The sequence below is a fragment of the Castor canadensis genome, chromosome 3 (genome assembly GCF_047511655.1).
Source record: "Castor canadensis chromosome 3, mCasCan1.hap1v2, whole genome shotgun sequence".
NCBI lineage: Eukaryota > Metazoa > Chordata > Mammalia > Rodentia > Castoridae > Castor > Castor canadensis.
The window spans coordinates 37,396,115-37,412,059 of NC_133388.1; the positions used below are offsets into that span (position 1 = coordinate 37,396,115).

General features: G+C 51.9%; 1 protein-coding gene and 1 pseudogene across 3 annotated transcripts in view; one reads left to right on the forward strand and one right to left on the reverse strand.

The window, feature by feature from the left end:
* Window positions 1–1,795: 1,795 nt before the first annotated feature.
* Window positions 1,796–15,945, forward strand: part of Actn1 (actinin alpha 1) — a 94,605-nt gene continuing 80,455 nt past the window's right edge. Inside the window, exon 1 of one of the 3 annotated variants that reach the window (XM_074067707.1) lies at window positions 1,796–2,242. In XM_074067707.1, coding sequence (XP_073923808.1) covers window positions 2,138–2,242 — 105 coding nt within the window. In that variant the 5' untranslated portion in view covers window positions 1,796–2,137. The remainder of the gene's footprint in view (window positions 2,243–15,945) is intronic. The other 2 variants (XM_020163138.2, XM_074067708.1) reach the window with 2 other exon arrangements.
* Window positions 10,914–11,459, reverse strand: LOC141421242 (large ribosomal subunit protein eL24-like; annotated as a pseudogene).

A 15,945-nucleotide genomic window follows, 5' to 3' on the forward strand; every position in this document is an offset into this window, starting at 1 on the left:
TCTGATGTCTCAGACTCAGATGCAGTGCTTCCTTGGCCAGGGGCTTGTGGAAGGCACAGTGCTGATGGTGACACTTGGATAAATGTGTGTGGGTGACTAATGATGCACGGACCAACACTGCTGATATCTGCTTACACCAGCATCAGCTGGCTCCTCTTTGAATCAGAGGCACTTTTTTCTCCCCACCCTGTCCATAGTGGCTTTTCAATCTTCCTCTAACTCCTTCACTCATGCTAACTTCTAGATTGACATCTTTGTGTTTTTTTTTTTTGTAATCAACCCAGTCATTCATCCTACAAATACACTTCACCCCCCATTTTTACATTTCAGAAACTGCAATTCAACCAACCATATATTGAAGATATGAGGGGCAAGGGGGGTGCTGAACAAGCTCACTTCTTTTTCTTGTCATTACTCCCTAAATAATATAGCATCAATAACTATTCACATAGCTTTCTATCACATTACTTATTATAAATAATCTGGAGATGATTTAAAGTGTACAGGAGGACGTGTGTGGTTATATGTAAATACTGTGCCATTTTATATAAGACTTGAACATCTGCAGATTTTGGCATGCAGGGTGGTGATGGGGGAGGCAGAACCAACTTGCTGGTTACTGAGGGATGACTATTAAACCCTAGTGTGCTAGGTATTGGGTACAAGACTGACACATCCGTTGTCCACACGGGAGTGGATAATCTACTGAAGGTTTACTGGCTATTATTTCCAGACTCACCATCCCACAGAGAAGCCCACCTGGAAGTTAGGCCTGCTTCTTCCCAGGATCCATTACTGCTGGGCCAACAGGTTTCCACCCTCCTTTTACTAAGCTGGAGGAAGTCCAGTCAGGTACTAGCAGTTTAGTCAGTCATGCCCTCCTTCCTCATCCAATGACAATGAGGCATTGTTTGTCAGGCACAAGGCTACAGGATTGAACCACGGAGTCCTCAGCCTGCTAAATCTCTTTGAGCCTCAGTGTTACTATCTGTTAGGTGTATGTACGTGGGAAGAGGCTTTCAGATGGTGTCGGGATCTCTAGTTGGGGGACAGAGGACGCTGACCACCCGATCGTAGCTCTTTCAGGCTAGCCGGGAGAAGTCGGACGACACAGCTACCACTGGCGAAGCACAACTGTGGAACAGTTCTCCCAGCCCCAGACGGCCGGAAAGGACCCTTTGGCAAGGCGGGAACGCTCGGTGGCCTCTGAGAGCCGTTTGCTGGCGAGACACTTGGCTCCCTCAGGGCAGGGATCAATTGGGTCCCGCCTGGTGGGGCAGGGATGGTGGTGGAGTCAGGAAATTCCCAGGAAATTCCTTTCCACTGCGGCCCCTCCCCACCCTACCCCCTTTCCTAGTGTGCCGACTTGTCTGGACCCAGGTTCCCTGGGAGAGAGAAAATGAAATGCTCTTTGGGTTTCCCCGCGCCCCTTCTCCAGCCCCGCGGGGCTCGGGTTTAGAGCGCGCGTGGGAGCGCAGTGATGCCTGCGAGCCCGAGTTCGGGGCCTTCCCGCCGGCAGAGAACAGGTCCAATCCCCAGCGGCTCCCGGCGCTCCGGTGCACGCTGCCGCCCGGTCCCCGAGCTCTGGGAGGCGTCCCCCAGCTTCGGTCCCGTTGAGCTTAAGCTGGTGTCACATGAGCGGCGGGGGAGTGGGAACCCGGGGAGTGGGCGGAGGCGTGCGCGCCGCGAGGGGGCCGCACAGTCCACCTACATGCACCGCGGCCCGCCTGACGGATGCCAGGAATTCCCAATGAGAGGCGATGGGGGGAAGTTTGGGCAACTCGGCCTGGCCAATGGAGAACCTCGGGAGGGCTCTGCCCCTTTCCCCCGCCCCCGCCCGCCTCGGCTCCCGCAGCGCGAGTGTTGTGTCCGCCTCGTTCAGTGTGCGTGGAGATTAGGTCCGAGCGCCCGCCCCGAGGCAGGCAGTCCGCGAGCTCCAGCCACCGCTGTCGCCGCCAGCAGCAGTCTCCGTGAGCAGCGCCGCGGCGGAACCAGGCGCAGGGGAGCTAGCCCGGCCCCGCCAGCCTAGCCCTGCCCGGCCGACTCCCTCCCCACGCCTGGGCAGCAACCACCACCGCCGTCGCCTGGAGAGAGAAGGTGGAGAAAGAAATCCAGCCCCCAGCACGCGCGCACCATCATGGACCACTATGATTCCCAGCAAACCAACGACTACATGCAGCCCGAAGAGGACTGGGACCGGGACCTGCTCCTGGACCCGGCCTGGGAGAAGCAGCAGAGAAAGGTTAGCAGCCGCCCCCGCGCGCCGAAACCCCCAGCCGGGACCCGCTCGGCCAGCCGCACTCCCGGGCTCCCGGCTCAGAACGGGTTCCGGGCGCTCACGGGCGGGGGCGGGGACAGCGCGGTCGCTGCGAGGTGGGGTGTTGGGTTACAGACGCGGGAGGAAGGGGGGAGCGCCCCTGCTCCGAAGCCCGCGAACGGCGTGCCTGAGCGCGGGGAGGTGGCGCCGCCAGCGAGCAGGTCGCCCTGGGACCGGTGATCCAGGCCACCCGGCTGCTGTCGCAGCCATTCCGGCGGAGGCGGTGCTCCGGAGCCTGGGGCCGAGACCCCCGCTCCCTGGCTGCTTGATCAGATCGATGTTCTCCTCCCTTCCCCGCCCCCTGGCCGCCTCCATATGGCATGCGGTAGCAGAGCGCTTCCTGGGCCGCCCTGGGCTCTGTACCTGAGGTGCAAGCTGCCCGGGACTCTGTGTCCCCAGCCCTGGTCGGGAGAGCGGGTGTTGGAGGGATTGGCGGCCGCCTCTGGATCTGCCCGGAGGTGGACCCGCTGGAGTGTGGTTGGGGCCGAGAAAACCGGGGGGCGTCCGCCGGCTCCCCAGTGGGCGCTGTGGGGGCGGGGTCAGGACGGCGAGCCGTCTTATTGCTCAATTTGGTGGGTTGGTAGCTGCAAGCTTTGCGTCTGCGTCCTGCTCCCTCGACCCCCGCTCTTTTCCTGCTGCGAATTTGGGCAGCGTGATTCGAGTTGAGGGGCTCCTGGGGGAAGGACGTCTCTGGAGATATATGGGGTCAATCATTGGGGATCCCTGCTTAGCCTCGGAGCTGTGTTCAGGAACCGTGTGCAGGGTTCACACTCTGATACCGGGGCTGGGCTGGGGAGCTGGCCATGGGACCCAGCATAGTGGCTAGTGGCAGGAAGAGGTCAGAAACCACTCTGGGGGGCGGGCGCCCCAATCCTGCCAGGGCTTCCTGCCTGCTCCGTGAGCTCTTGCCCCAGGCAGCCACGTACCCGAGCCCCCCCTCCCCGCTCCCATCCGGTCCCTCCCCGTTTCATACCCCCCCAATCTGGGAATGGGGGGGGCAGGATGGCGCGTCCCTCTGGATAGTGCGGTTAGGGCTGGGCTTGAGGGAGAATGCTCATGTCCAAAAATGGTAACATTCATTCCCTTTTTTAAACTTAAAAGGGGGGGGGAGTTTAGAGGGCCGACTGAAGTTTTTTTTTTTTTTTTTCAGTCAAAGGCATCCTGTATTAGCTCACTCAGGAATCCTAAGCCTTGAAATGGTGCCCTTTTACTCACTTCATCAGACAAGAAGAGGTAATTTAAAACACGCACAGTGGGCTTCCTTAAAGTGGCGACCTGGGGCGCCTGCACCGGTGCCTTCTACTGTGCCCAGCCTTATATAGCCACAGCCACCTTCGCAGGTCCCCTGACTTTGTAATGCAGCAGTTGCTTAAGCGCACCCTCCTCTTCTGTGGGACCCCTGTGTGTGTGTGCGCGCGCGCGCGCGCCCGGGGCGGAGGGCTCTGTCGCCAGTCCCTCACTCTGGCTGAAAATCGAGCAGTTTGGAGATTCCTAGGGAAGATAAAGCAGGGGGGCTCTTTTTAAAAATTAATTTTCTTTATTTCAAGGCAAAGCCTTGAGAATAGATTTTGAATTGGACAGGAGGAGTGAGATTAGGATGGTGGAAGTGTTGAGATGTCCCATGTGGAGTAGAAAAGATGTCCCTGCTGGGAACTCTGACTTTGTGCCTGGGAGGGGCAGGAGTGATGAAGCTGCCCAAGGACCAGGTCCCTGTAAGTGCTGTGAGACTTAGTTCCTGGGGACAGACACAGCCCTGGGCCTACATGTGGTACTCAGTATTACAGAATGAATAAACGAACGTATTAAATGCAGTTAGGAGAACTCTGACTTGGTAGGAACAGGTCTCTGGGAAATTTGGTTATTTAGAAGGCAAATGAAACAGTGTCAAGAGCTGGCGTTGACTGATGTGTGCCAGACTCTGTTCTCAGTCTCCTAGATTGTCTCTGTTCTTAGTCCCAACAGCTCTGTGAGCCAGGCACACATGAGGATGAGGAAACTAGGCCGGGAGAGGGGAATTACCACTCCTGAGTCCTGGGCTGGTGTATGGTGGGGCTGGGACACAGCTTTGGGCCTGTCAGGCAGTTCCCCTTCACTTGTCCTGCCTTGATGAGGGAGGCAGGAAACTGGGCCTGGTTCTCCAGGCCAGGGCAGCTCACACCTGTGTTGTAGGGTTGATAGCAGGGGCCTATGGTTCTGACTTGGAAAACACGATCTAAGGTTTTTGCTTGTTTTCTCTCCTACTATTAATTCTCTGTTACCTTTTGTGGGCCTCAGTTTCTTCACCTGCAGAATTTCTGCCCTGCCTGGCTCTCAGGAGGGTGATAGGTATATAAGGAGGCTGTATTACATGAGACTTAAAACAACTTGTAATTTTTGTCATTCTCCCCACTGACCATGGGAGGGGAGGGGGTTGTGTGGGACCAGAGCCCACGGACAGAACTGGCCATTCCTAAGGAAACAGGGAGAGGGGTGATGGGGAGAGGTTGGAGGGCACAGTGCAAAGGGACCCAAAGGTAACTGCGTGGGAGGCAGAAGACCCTGTTTTTAACCCTACTGCAGCCATAGCTATTTGTGAGACTTTGGGTAAGTAGTTTACTTCTCTGAGCTTTTATGAGATGACTCCACAAATGCTTTGTGAACATGGACTCTGAGCCAGGCCCAGTTCTAAGTGAGGCAGTGAGTTCTAGTAGGGTAGTGAGCAAGACAGACTAGGCCCCTGTTCTTGGGGGTGCTCCCATTATTTTTCCTCATCTGCAAATGGGATGCATTTGTGCTCTGCCAACCCCCCAGGGCATTTACGGTTCCGAGCAAATGATGCAGTAGGAAATGCTTCCTTGCTGGAAGCAGGTAGTAGTCTGAGCAGGCAGGAGGCATGACTCAAGACCATGGCTGTGGCTTGTCCCTTCTTCACAGAATCTTTCAGGGCAGAGCTGGTTCCCATGCCTCCAGATGGAAAATGCAGTTGTCGGATGAATGCAACACGTGGAGTAGAGGAGATACCCATTAAAGAATGGGTATCCAGAGTTCATCTTCCTGATCTTCCAGGCTGAGCTCTGCAGCCCTTTCCTAGGGGCAGCTGTTCTTTTCAGAAAGACCCTTGCTCCCAGCTCCTTCCCTCACGTGGATCTCACTCACACCCTGGTGTGTATGTAAGTATGGGGGAAGTCAGAGAGAACATGAACTTGGAGTAGAGTCCTGATTCTACACTTTCAGGCATGTGACATTGGTAGATTCCTCTCTTGAGCCTCTAAGCCCTTATTTATAAAAATGAGCTGATGGGGTTGACCAAGATGTGTAAAATGGTGTTTCTGCTGCTTGATTTGCATTTGTCCTTTCCTCTCTGAAGTCCTGGAGATTCTGGCTGAATATGTATCCCCATAGGTCCCAGCCCCGGGGCTTTTTTTACACAAAGAAGCTTAATCAAAATCTGTTGAGCAAATGGCTGTTGAAACAGAGAGCAGCCTTGGCAGGTGAATGAAGGAGGCTGTGGATAAGGCTCAGATCCTGATTCTGCACCCATGTCAGGCCAGGTCACAGGAAGATAGGCCACCTTGTTTATATTTGCTCCTGGACAGCATGACCGTGGCAGGAGCTAACAAGGACACTGGGCAACGTGGAGGACTGAAAGAGGGGAGGGCCTACCCTGGATGGTTTACCTGGGGAAGGACAGGGCATCTAAAACCAGGATGATGCCTGGTGGGAATGAAGCCAGAAAGAGGAAAGAATTGACTCACATCCTTCAGATCCTTCACTGTTCTGTGCTCCTGCCTGCCTCATCCCAGGCCAGTGTCCGTGGGGCCAGGGACCCAGCCTGTCCTGTCCTCCCCTGAATTCCTAGTGTCTAGCACAGGGGCACACTTTTGAAGGTGGCCTGGTTAAGAAATATCACTGAAAAACTGGATAATGGTATCTTTCATGGCTCCCAACCCCAGGCTGGGGGGATGGGAATTGGTGTGAAATGCTTTATGTTCCAGATCAACCACCCCATCCTGGGCTGTACCCTGGCTCCCACCTCTGCAGATAAATGTGCCCTGGGCACACTGGGAATCCAAATCTTGGCTTCCTCATTGACTAGCTGTGCCAACTTGAGCAAATCATTTTCCCTCTATGCCTGATGTTACCCTTGGGGAAAGCGGGAGAGTGGTTCCTGTCTGATACAGCTGCATCCAGGTTTAAATGAAGTAATGTGAGTAGGGAATTTAGGATAGCACATGGTGACTGCTTAATGAATGTCAACTGTTTGGAGGAGCTACAGTTTCTATGGCCTTTTACCCAGTAGGCTTTGAGGCAAGACGTGGTATATAAATCCATTTTTGAATAAGGATTAGCTAGAGGTGTATGGGAATTTGTGTTGTCCTTGGCGTCTAACCCTGACTTCAGCTCTGGTTCATTTTAAATCACTAAACCTTGGATTGCTTGGTCACTTTACCTGTGAAATGGTGTAGACTCCCTTGCCTACTCTTTCCCTACTTCCTGGGTATCCACGGGGACAAAGAGATGGATGTTAAAGTGCTCAAAAAAGTGTTATGGTACAGGGAAAATGACCACAAGGCACATGCTAAGAGCTATTTAACTCTGTAGTGTTTTTGAGGCCCCAGTGCTTCATAGCTGAGGGCGTTCTCTGGGCCCTGCCCACACCTCCCAGCAGCTTCTGCAGCCCACTTCACCCTAGGACCTGATGGAGCTCCTTCCCCTTGAGACGCTGTTCCACGTGGGTGTGGGTGTGCCCTGCTGGTTGACAAGTGATTGACAAGCCTGAAGGAGAGCAGACAGGGAGGGGGAGGGGCTAGGCCATCAGGCTGCAGAGGCCAGCTGGCCCCAGACCAGGCAGGTGTGAGAAGGTTTGATCTGTGAACCAGATTTTCCAGTTTTGAGGAGTGATGATGGGACCTCCAGGGCTACCATTGTCCCTTGACACTGGAGGTGGGTTTGTGGGATTAAGAGGCTGGCAGGCTCCTGCAGGCTTGCTGGAGGCTGATTTCTTGAGGAGGCACTGCAGGGTCTCCTCCCTTTCCATCTTCTCAAGGGAGGCCTGGGGCTGGGCACCTGGCCAGTGGCCACAAACCATAAATCTGACTTGAGGACTTGTCACACAAGACTTAGTGTCTCCTGTGGGTCTGGAGCCAGGGTGGGGCAGCCTGAGCCTGAGGCATGGCCTGGTCACGGACATGCTGCCGTGTGGTTCTAGGAAAGAGCATAGGAACAGTGAGATTCACTGTGTCACATGCTCTGCTTTCTGTGCTGGGTCTGGCAATCACAGTTTAGGTGAAGAGGGGATCAGGAAGACCTAGAGTTACACCAGGCTTGCCAGTAGTGGCCAGAGGAATGACTGATCAAGGCAGATACTGTGGCCACTGTAGGGCCACAGCCATCCCACACCTGGGGTGGAGAAAGTGACACCCCATGTCAAAAAGGACATGTCTCAAAGGACATGGGGTGTGAAGAACGATCTGCTGAGAAGCTGAGTATGCTCTGCCCATGGGAGAGCAGGACATCGTGGGGGTGGGAGAAGCCTGGGAGGGCATAGCAGAGCCACCCTGAGTCATCTGCTGAGGACACCTTTCCCATTGTTCTCCCTTACTGTACTACTTTCTCTTTCATTTGGCCTCTCCCTTTCTGAGAGGGGTGGCTAGGCCAAACGCTGGTCTCAGGTCAGGCTGTCAATGCCCACAATTCTGCAGGTATTGTTGAGGTTATTCCAGCCAGTTAGCCCCACTGAGTTGCCCCCAGTGTGTAACTCACAGCCTAGTATACAGCTGAGGGGAACCATCTCCACATCCCACCTGCATTTGTTCACTCTTGTTTTAAAAAATACGTGCTAAAGTTTTTTGGTTTTTTTTTGGTGGTGTTGGGCTTGAACCCAGGGCAGATCTAATCTATAGCTCTCTGGAGAGGTCATGGTTGAGAGACTACAGGCAGAGGAAACCCCCTTAGCCTGCCTGATTCCCTGGTGCTGTTCAAACATGTCATCCTGGTCTACCTCATCTTCAGTCCAGAGTTCTGTCTCCATCTGCTGAAGCTCCAGCATCCATCCTGCTAGGTACTGCTCACCTGCACCTGGCCTTGACAGAGGCAGGGAGCCTCAGGAGTGGGTTAGGGAGTGGGGGTGAGAAGGGACTTAGCAAGAGCAGGGCTCAAGAGCAGCCCTCCCTTCCTCAGTGAACCACCAAGACTTCCCACCTGTTCCCAGGCTGAGCATCAAGTCCATGTTCCCCGAATCCCTTTTTCCCAGCAGCTGAGGTTCTGTCTTCCCTTGCTCCCATCAGATCCTGCCTAGGGTTTATTTGGCAGTACTTGAATGAATGGGACCCTGTGAGTCCAGTCTAGTGATGTGTAGGCCCCAAGGGCACATGTGGCAGCACCACAACTCCAACCTGTCCCCTCCATGGGCTCCATTCCCCTTATCACAGAGTGACTGCAGAGGGGCTAGGCTGAAGCTGAAGGGTTTATCTGACTTCAGTCCCTTCCCAGAAACGAGGGGAAACTGGCTGTCCCCAGCAACCCAGGGCAGGGTCATCTCCACAGCTGTGAGACAGGGGCAGGAATGAGGTTTGTTTTGGTTTTTTTTTTAAATAAAGGTTACAAGAAAATTCTCTTTTTCATGGTTACAAGTGGCTTGCCCTTTCTGAGTGTGTGCTGAGTGTCAGCTGGCATGGGGACCTGGTGCTTGAGCAGCACACCTAACCTTGTGAAATGGGCACTATTGCTGTCCCATTTTACAGAGGAAGGACTGGCCCAGCAGGACTGAACATTTCCAGGGTCACATAGCCAGCAAGTGACAGTGGGACTGGGATTGGAAGTGGGCTGTCTGGCTCAGTGTTTGCACTCTCACAACTGGCTCTGCTGCTTATAAAAACAAATGCCTTCATGGGTAGGAACATTTAACTAAAGACAAACATATACAAACAAAACCCCAGTTCTAGAGTTAGATAGTGGTGATGGTTGCACGACCTTTCGAAAATATTCAAAACCACTAGATTGCGCGCTTCAAAATGATGACATTGATGGTATAAGAATTGCATCTCAGTTTTGAAAAACCTAAGAAAAGACTAAGTAATATAAAGACTATGACAATTGCCTGTCACTCAGACATGAGCATTGTCACAGGAGTTCTGATGGCATCTGCCATCCTTGTCCTCGTTTGTGGGTTACCTTTGTCTTTTTTTTTTCCTTTTTCTTTTTGATGGGACTGGGGTTTGAACTCAGAGCTTTGCACTTGAAAAGCAGGCATTTACAAAGCAGGCACCCTACTGCTTGAGCCAAGCCTCCAGTCCATTTTGCTCTGGTTATTCTGGAGATGGGGGTCTCACAAACTGTTTGCTTGAGCTGGTCTTGAACTGCAATCCTCCCAGTCTTGGCCTCCCAAGTAGCTAGGATTACAGGCATGAGTCACCACCTCCTCTTGTCTTTCTTGCTCACTGTTTATTCTGTGGCCAAAGGTCTGGGGTCACAGTGAGGGAGGGGAGCTGAGGAGGAAGGGCAGCTTTTGTGAAAGCATGGTATCTGATGTGACCCTTTTTTTGGAAGTTGCCTAAGAATAGATGACAGATAAGCACAAGTGGACAGAAGGCTGAGGAGGACGGGGGAGGTGGGAGAAGCCTACCTCATCTCCCCAAGTCCCTGTCCTTGGGGGAATGTCCCGGGGACCTGAGAATACAAACTTTGTTGACCCTGTCGCCTTTCTCTATCTGCCTTCTGCAGGGTAGCAGGCTGGGTAGCTTTTCTCAGGGTCCAGGCAGACATGGGGTGAGGAGGCAGTGGCACCTCTCTGGGAGGTTGCCTAGCAATAGCAAGAAGGTGACTTAGCCCACTACCGAGGCGGGAGGAGAATAAAAGGCAGCGAAGATGGGAACTGGGCGTAGATACGGAGGATGTCGTTCCCCTGGAAACTGCTGAAGCAGCCAGCTTGGTCCTTGGCTACCATGGGCCACTTCTGGAGCTGGGATCTGCTATGCACTGAGAGGGACCCAGGTCCCCTGTAGGTTGGAGGACGTGCAGAAACCCTCTTTGCACATGAACTGTCCTGTTTGCACAAGACACATCCTGTTAGTGGACTTGGTTAACATTCACAGCACCCTTGTGGGGGATGTGGGATGATCACTCTTCATAGACTAGAGGTAGAGTAACGGGCTTACAGCCACAGGGCTAGGGCTGGAAATGAAGGCAGCTGGAGCGTGTGGCCCTTAAAGGAAACTGTTCATTTTGGTTCAAAGCATTTGACAAACTCAAAATACTGAGGAAATGTAAACACCATCTACCTCCTGGGAAGGGAAGAGAAGATGCTTGAAGGAAGGCTGGACAGGAGAGATATCTGTTTTATGTCAACCAACCAAGGAGTATTTATTAACAATGTCTTGGTTTTCCAAATAAGGAAAAAGACTGATAGTTCACACTGATTGAAGGGGAATTGGTTTGGAATACCTCTGTCTATATCTAGCAACCCTTTGTGGAAGGTACTGTTAGTTTCTTAGACAGACAAGTTGAGAATCAGAGAAGTAACTTGCCTAAGAGTGACCGACCAAGTAAGCTGGGTTAGGAGCAAAGACGGGCACATGGACCTCAGAACTCCGATTTTAATCAGAGCAGACACACCCTCTGCTATTAAGGAATTTATTTATTTATTTATTTTTTTGAGTTACAGTCAGATCATTATTTAAAAATCTGCTTGGGTAATTCAGTGTTTTCTACCATCTTCTCGGTGCAGAAACCTCCCCAGGCTTCCCAGTGTTTTGCTCTGGTGCTCTCCCCTTGGGATCTTAACAGCGGCCATCTCTGTCTTCTTAGCTGCCTGGTTAGTCTTTCTTGTGTTCCTGGCAGCCCCGATAGCTTGCTCCTACTTGCTCCTTGTAACTTCTGCTTTCTGAAATCACTTGGCTTTGATATCAGCAGGAGATGCACCAGAGATGGCTCTCTGGAATTTGGCTGCATGTCAGGTGGTTTTCTCTTCCGACTCACTTTTTGTGCTTTCTTTTGTGGTGGACACTGTCGAGGATTCATCTTGGAAAGGAATGTTGACTCATATTTTGCATTCAGAAATGATAAGATCTTCCCATCAGTCCTGGCATGGCACCTCCCTGTGTCTAGGGTATATCTTGTACCCCCTAAAACTGCACAGCTTGGCCCTCGTGGTGGTGGTGGCCATTAGGGACAAGCCTTAAACATAGTGAAGTAATAAGAACAACTCAAGTTGGTGTGTAATCAAGTACTCATTCTATGATTATGACTTTTAACATTTATGCTTTTGCGTTGATCATTACCTGATTTCTCTCCATTAATCATGATGAGCTGACAGGGAATGTATGGCTCAGGAAGGTCAAGTGACTTGACTTTATCAGGCCACAATCTGAATGAGTTAAGAGTTGGTTTGACTAGAGGGTCCTGAGGCTAACGCGGGTGGAGACAGGCCTTTCTGAAGCTTGGTTGAAAAGATAGTGGAGGATGGCAGTTGTGTTTCTCTGTATTTTTTTGGTAGAAAGAATGACTGTCAGAAATAGACTCAGGTCCCCTGTACCTGGAGGCCTCCGCTGTGCCCCTGGTGGCTTCTAGCGTTGACCCAAGTGAGCTTTTAGGAAATGGCTCCTCCTGATTCCAGATTCAGTAGCCCCTTCCCTTTCTCTTCTGCTTCCTATTTTCATGTCACCTGCCCTGTCCGGAGAGCCTTCCTTTGTGGTCATTGAGGGAACCAAACAGGCTTTGAACCAGGCAGCTGGGCTCAGGTTTATTTTGATTTTAAAATCCGGTGCATCTGAAACTCACAAAGCTTGAGGCTCATGTTTAAACCTTGAGACTGTTAAGAAGAAAGTAGTGGGGGAAAAGTTAGAGCTGAGGCTGATGTTGGCACTGTGGGGCTGGGAGTTCCTGAGCCAGTGGGAGGATCGTGCTGTTTCCTGACCCCCAACTTTGGAACTTAATGGGGCAGCTGAAGGTCTAAACCAGAGGCCCCAAATAGGTCAACTCGGGGCAGAAAAGCCGTCTGCCCTCTCTCATACCTCGTTCCTGTTTGCTGGAAATTGGTGCTCATGGGACTGTTTGGAGCACAGTCACAGGTCACAGGACTGTGATTGAAGGCCAGGCTGAGACTTGTAGGGGAGCATTTTTATGGGCCTGAAGATTTATTTTTTAAAAGCCATCTGCAAAGCCAGTTATAACTGATGGGAGTAAGACAGACTGGCGCTAAGCTCTATTTTCAACTCCTCTGTGTGTGAAATGACAGGAGGGGAGGGAACTTCGAGGTGGGTGGCCTCCCTCAGGCAGGTCTCCTGGAGGAACTTGGCCTTCTGCTGGAGGAGAGGCACTGGGTCTTGCCTGTGGATGGGAAGGGGCTGTGGAAGCCATGCTTTATCTTTTCTCCTTATGTCCTGCCTGGAGATGTCCACGCATAGCAGCTGTGGTCGGGGGATGGAGGGAGACTAACTCCTAATCCCTCTTAGTGCAGGCTTAGCTCCAGGAAGCCGGTGCCCTACCTCTCCTGTCCACTGGACTGCAGCCCTGTCTGTATGTCTCTCTGCCTCCCAGAAGCCCCTCTGTTGTTTTTGGCCATGGCCTTAACTTTGTCAGAGGAGTGGCTCCCTTTAAACACCGCAGACATCCTCCAGATAATATACAATGGCACTTTCCAGTCAAGTTCCCGATATTTCGGAAGGGCCTTTCTTTCCAGGAACCCAAACTGCTTTTCCAGACTCAGCCCCAGAGCTGGGACATGGAGGAGGCAGTAGCTCGTGAATATGTTTTCCTGGAGGCAGGGAACTGGGGCTACTCACTGGTTTCCTGCCCTTCATCCGGGTTACTGGTGGCCAGGACTGTTGGGAGGTATCTCTGCAGGCATGAGGCCCTGAGGCCTCTTTTTAGAAATTTGGATATTTTTTTCTATACTTAGGCCCAAATGAAAGACCTAGCTTGCTTGCTTCTTTCTGTTTTTTGTTTTATTTTATGGCACTGGGGATCCATTCCAGGGCCTTGTACATGCTACAAGGCTACACCCCCAGCCTTCTTCCTTCTTTCTTTTTTTAAAGTTAAATTTAGAGGTGGATTACACACATATATATATTTTACATTTAAATAAGGAATGCCGTTTTGGGGTCTGAGTTTAGACCTAGCTGGTGTACCCTGAGTGCGGTTGCTCAGTGTGGGCAGTGAGGCCATACTTACCCTTCTGCCCCTGAGTCCCTCTCCACAGAAGCCACTGGTTGGGGGTAAGGCCCACTTAGACCATCTGGCTAGACTAGGGACTGAGGCTGGGAATATAGCACTGAATGCCCTTTCTCACCTTGTCCCTGCCCCATCTTCAGTGGGAATCACTCTACTGAGCTGTGGACCAAGCACATTTCTCAGTGTTTTATGGATATTCATTCATTTAATGCCCACACCAAGTGTATATCAATATATATATCAGATTTGTTTGTTTGTTGATTGAGACAGGATCTCACTATGTAGCCCAGGCTGGCCTCGAACTCTCAATCCTCCTGCCTTAGCCTCCCAAATGCTGGGATTTATAGGCACGCACAATTATACCTGGCTTAGATTTTCTGATCTTGAAGCTAGTTCACAAAGACCATATTGGCTTCAGACTTTTATTTTAAGGAAATAGTATATTACGAAGTTTAGGCCCCAGTGTTCTCTTGAATCCTATTCCCTTTCCTGACTGGAGTTAACCACTGCCCCAACTTCAGTGTTTTTGTTCCTAAGCATATGTTTATACCATTCTTGCTGAGGTAGCCAGTGGTGGAGTTGTGCCTGTGTTAAAACTTTAGATAAGTGGTATCACCCCCAGTCACCACTCTGCATGTTGCCCTTTTCATCCACACCTGTGCAGATGGACCTGGCAGGAACTTTTGTCCCCTTTGTGGCCTAGAATACTGAGGCCTGGAGGGCTTGTTCAGATCCATAGCTCCTTGCAGGTGGCAGCTAGCCCTGGAGTCTGGCTTCCTGTCTCTGGGGTGGCTTTCTTATGGCCACCTACCACCCCCCACTCCATCAGAGTTCAGACTTGCTGGTGTTTGAGAGGGAGGGCAGAAGTCAGTCTCACTGTCTTCTTTATTCTCTAGTGTGCTTTTGGCATCTGGCTCCTGTGACCTGTGGCTTTGTCTGTGACTCTTTTCTTGGGGCTTTGAGGGTCAGTTTTTCTTTTTTTTTTTTTGTGGGACTGAGATTTGAATGCAGGGGTTCACACTTGCAAAGCAAGCACTCTACTGGTTGAGCCATACCACCAGTCCATTTTGTTCTGGTTATTTTGGAGATGGGGTCTTCAGAACTCTTTGCCTGGACTGACCTTGAATCTTGATCCTCCTGATCTCAGTCTCTCAAGTAGAGGCGTGAGCCTCTGGTGCCTGGCTTGAGAGTCAGGTTTTTACAGAGCCTTACCATCTTGCTGTTTTTTCTCCTCCTAGGGTAGCAGTTATACTTTGATTACTTTTTTTTTTTTTTTTTGAGGCAGGGTCTTGTTATACAGTCCAGGCCAGCCTCAAACTGGCAGTCGTCCTGTTTCAGCCTCCTGAGTGCTGGGATTACAGACACATGCCGCCACATCCGCCTCTTATTACTTCTTGAGAAACAAATATGTAATAAAAAATACTGTGGACTTGGGAATGCTTCTAAATGAATTTACAGTTTATGTCTCATAGTAGCTTCTTGGAACATTTGCGAGCTACTGGTAGTCTGCAAGACAGAGGCTCAGGACAGGAAGCTTGGACTGTATGTAGAGTTTTGGAAGAGGCCAGAGATGGGGAGCCATGGTGAGCCCCTCTTGGCTAGTTATGTTCTCAGGCCCTGGGGGCAGCCAGTGGAGTCACAACCATGTCACCCTTGTCTCTGCCTAGTTTCCTTGCTCTTTCCTTCTCCCCTGGCTCTTGGCCACTCAGCCATTGCCTTACCCAATTAGTGCCTGAGCCAGAGGACGGGCTGGTGGGAGAGCTGGAAAGGACAGCTGTTGGCAGGCTGCTGTCAGCCCTCTCACACTCTTTGGGGCCACTGTTGTGAAACCCTTGGCTCCCAGTACACGTAGAGGCTTCTCAGGGACTGCCACCGATCAGTGACCTGAGGTTCCTTGGATGATGTAAAGTGGGCTTGTGGATCCCCGAGGGCCCTGGAGACCAGGCAGGCGGGAGCCTGCCCGTGGAGGTGCTCCCTGAAGTGTACTCAGTGGATGCCTCCGGCCAGGCGTTCAGGCAACCACTGGCCAGCCGGCGGTAGCTTGGCAGATGCTGGATGGCTGGGTGGTGATAGTTTGAGTTACCAAGGGCCACTCCTGTGACTGAAATCATTCCTGGGCCCAGGGCAGAGGGCTGGCTGGCTGGCTGGCTCCTGGCCTCATGATGATGGGCTTGGGTCAGAGCCTTGGTTTATCTCAGCCCCTCATCGCCACTCCTTGGAGTGGGGGTGGTGAGGAGCCAGAACTGGTCTTCCAAATCCCTCATAGACAGTCCTGCTGTGACTTTCCTCCTGGCCAGCTGCCCACTTCACATTCCTCTCCTAAGGGGCTGGCCATGCTGGCCTGATGCCCCCTCATAGTGTCCCTTCCTCCCTGAGTGATGGGGACATTGAATTTGGCTGGGTCTCTGTTTTAGAAAATCTTAGGGAGTTTCTGGGCCTCCTGTGTGGCTTTGGGGACCTCAACAGAAGTAAAACCTAGG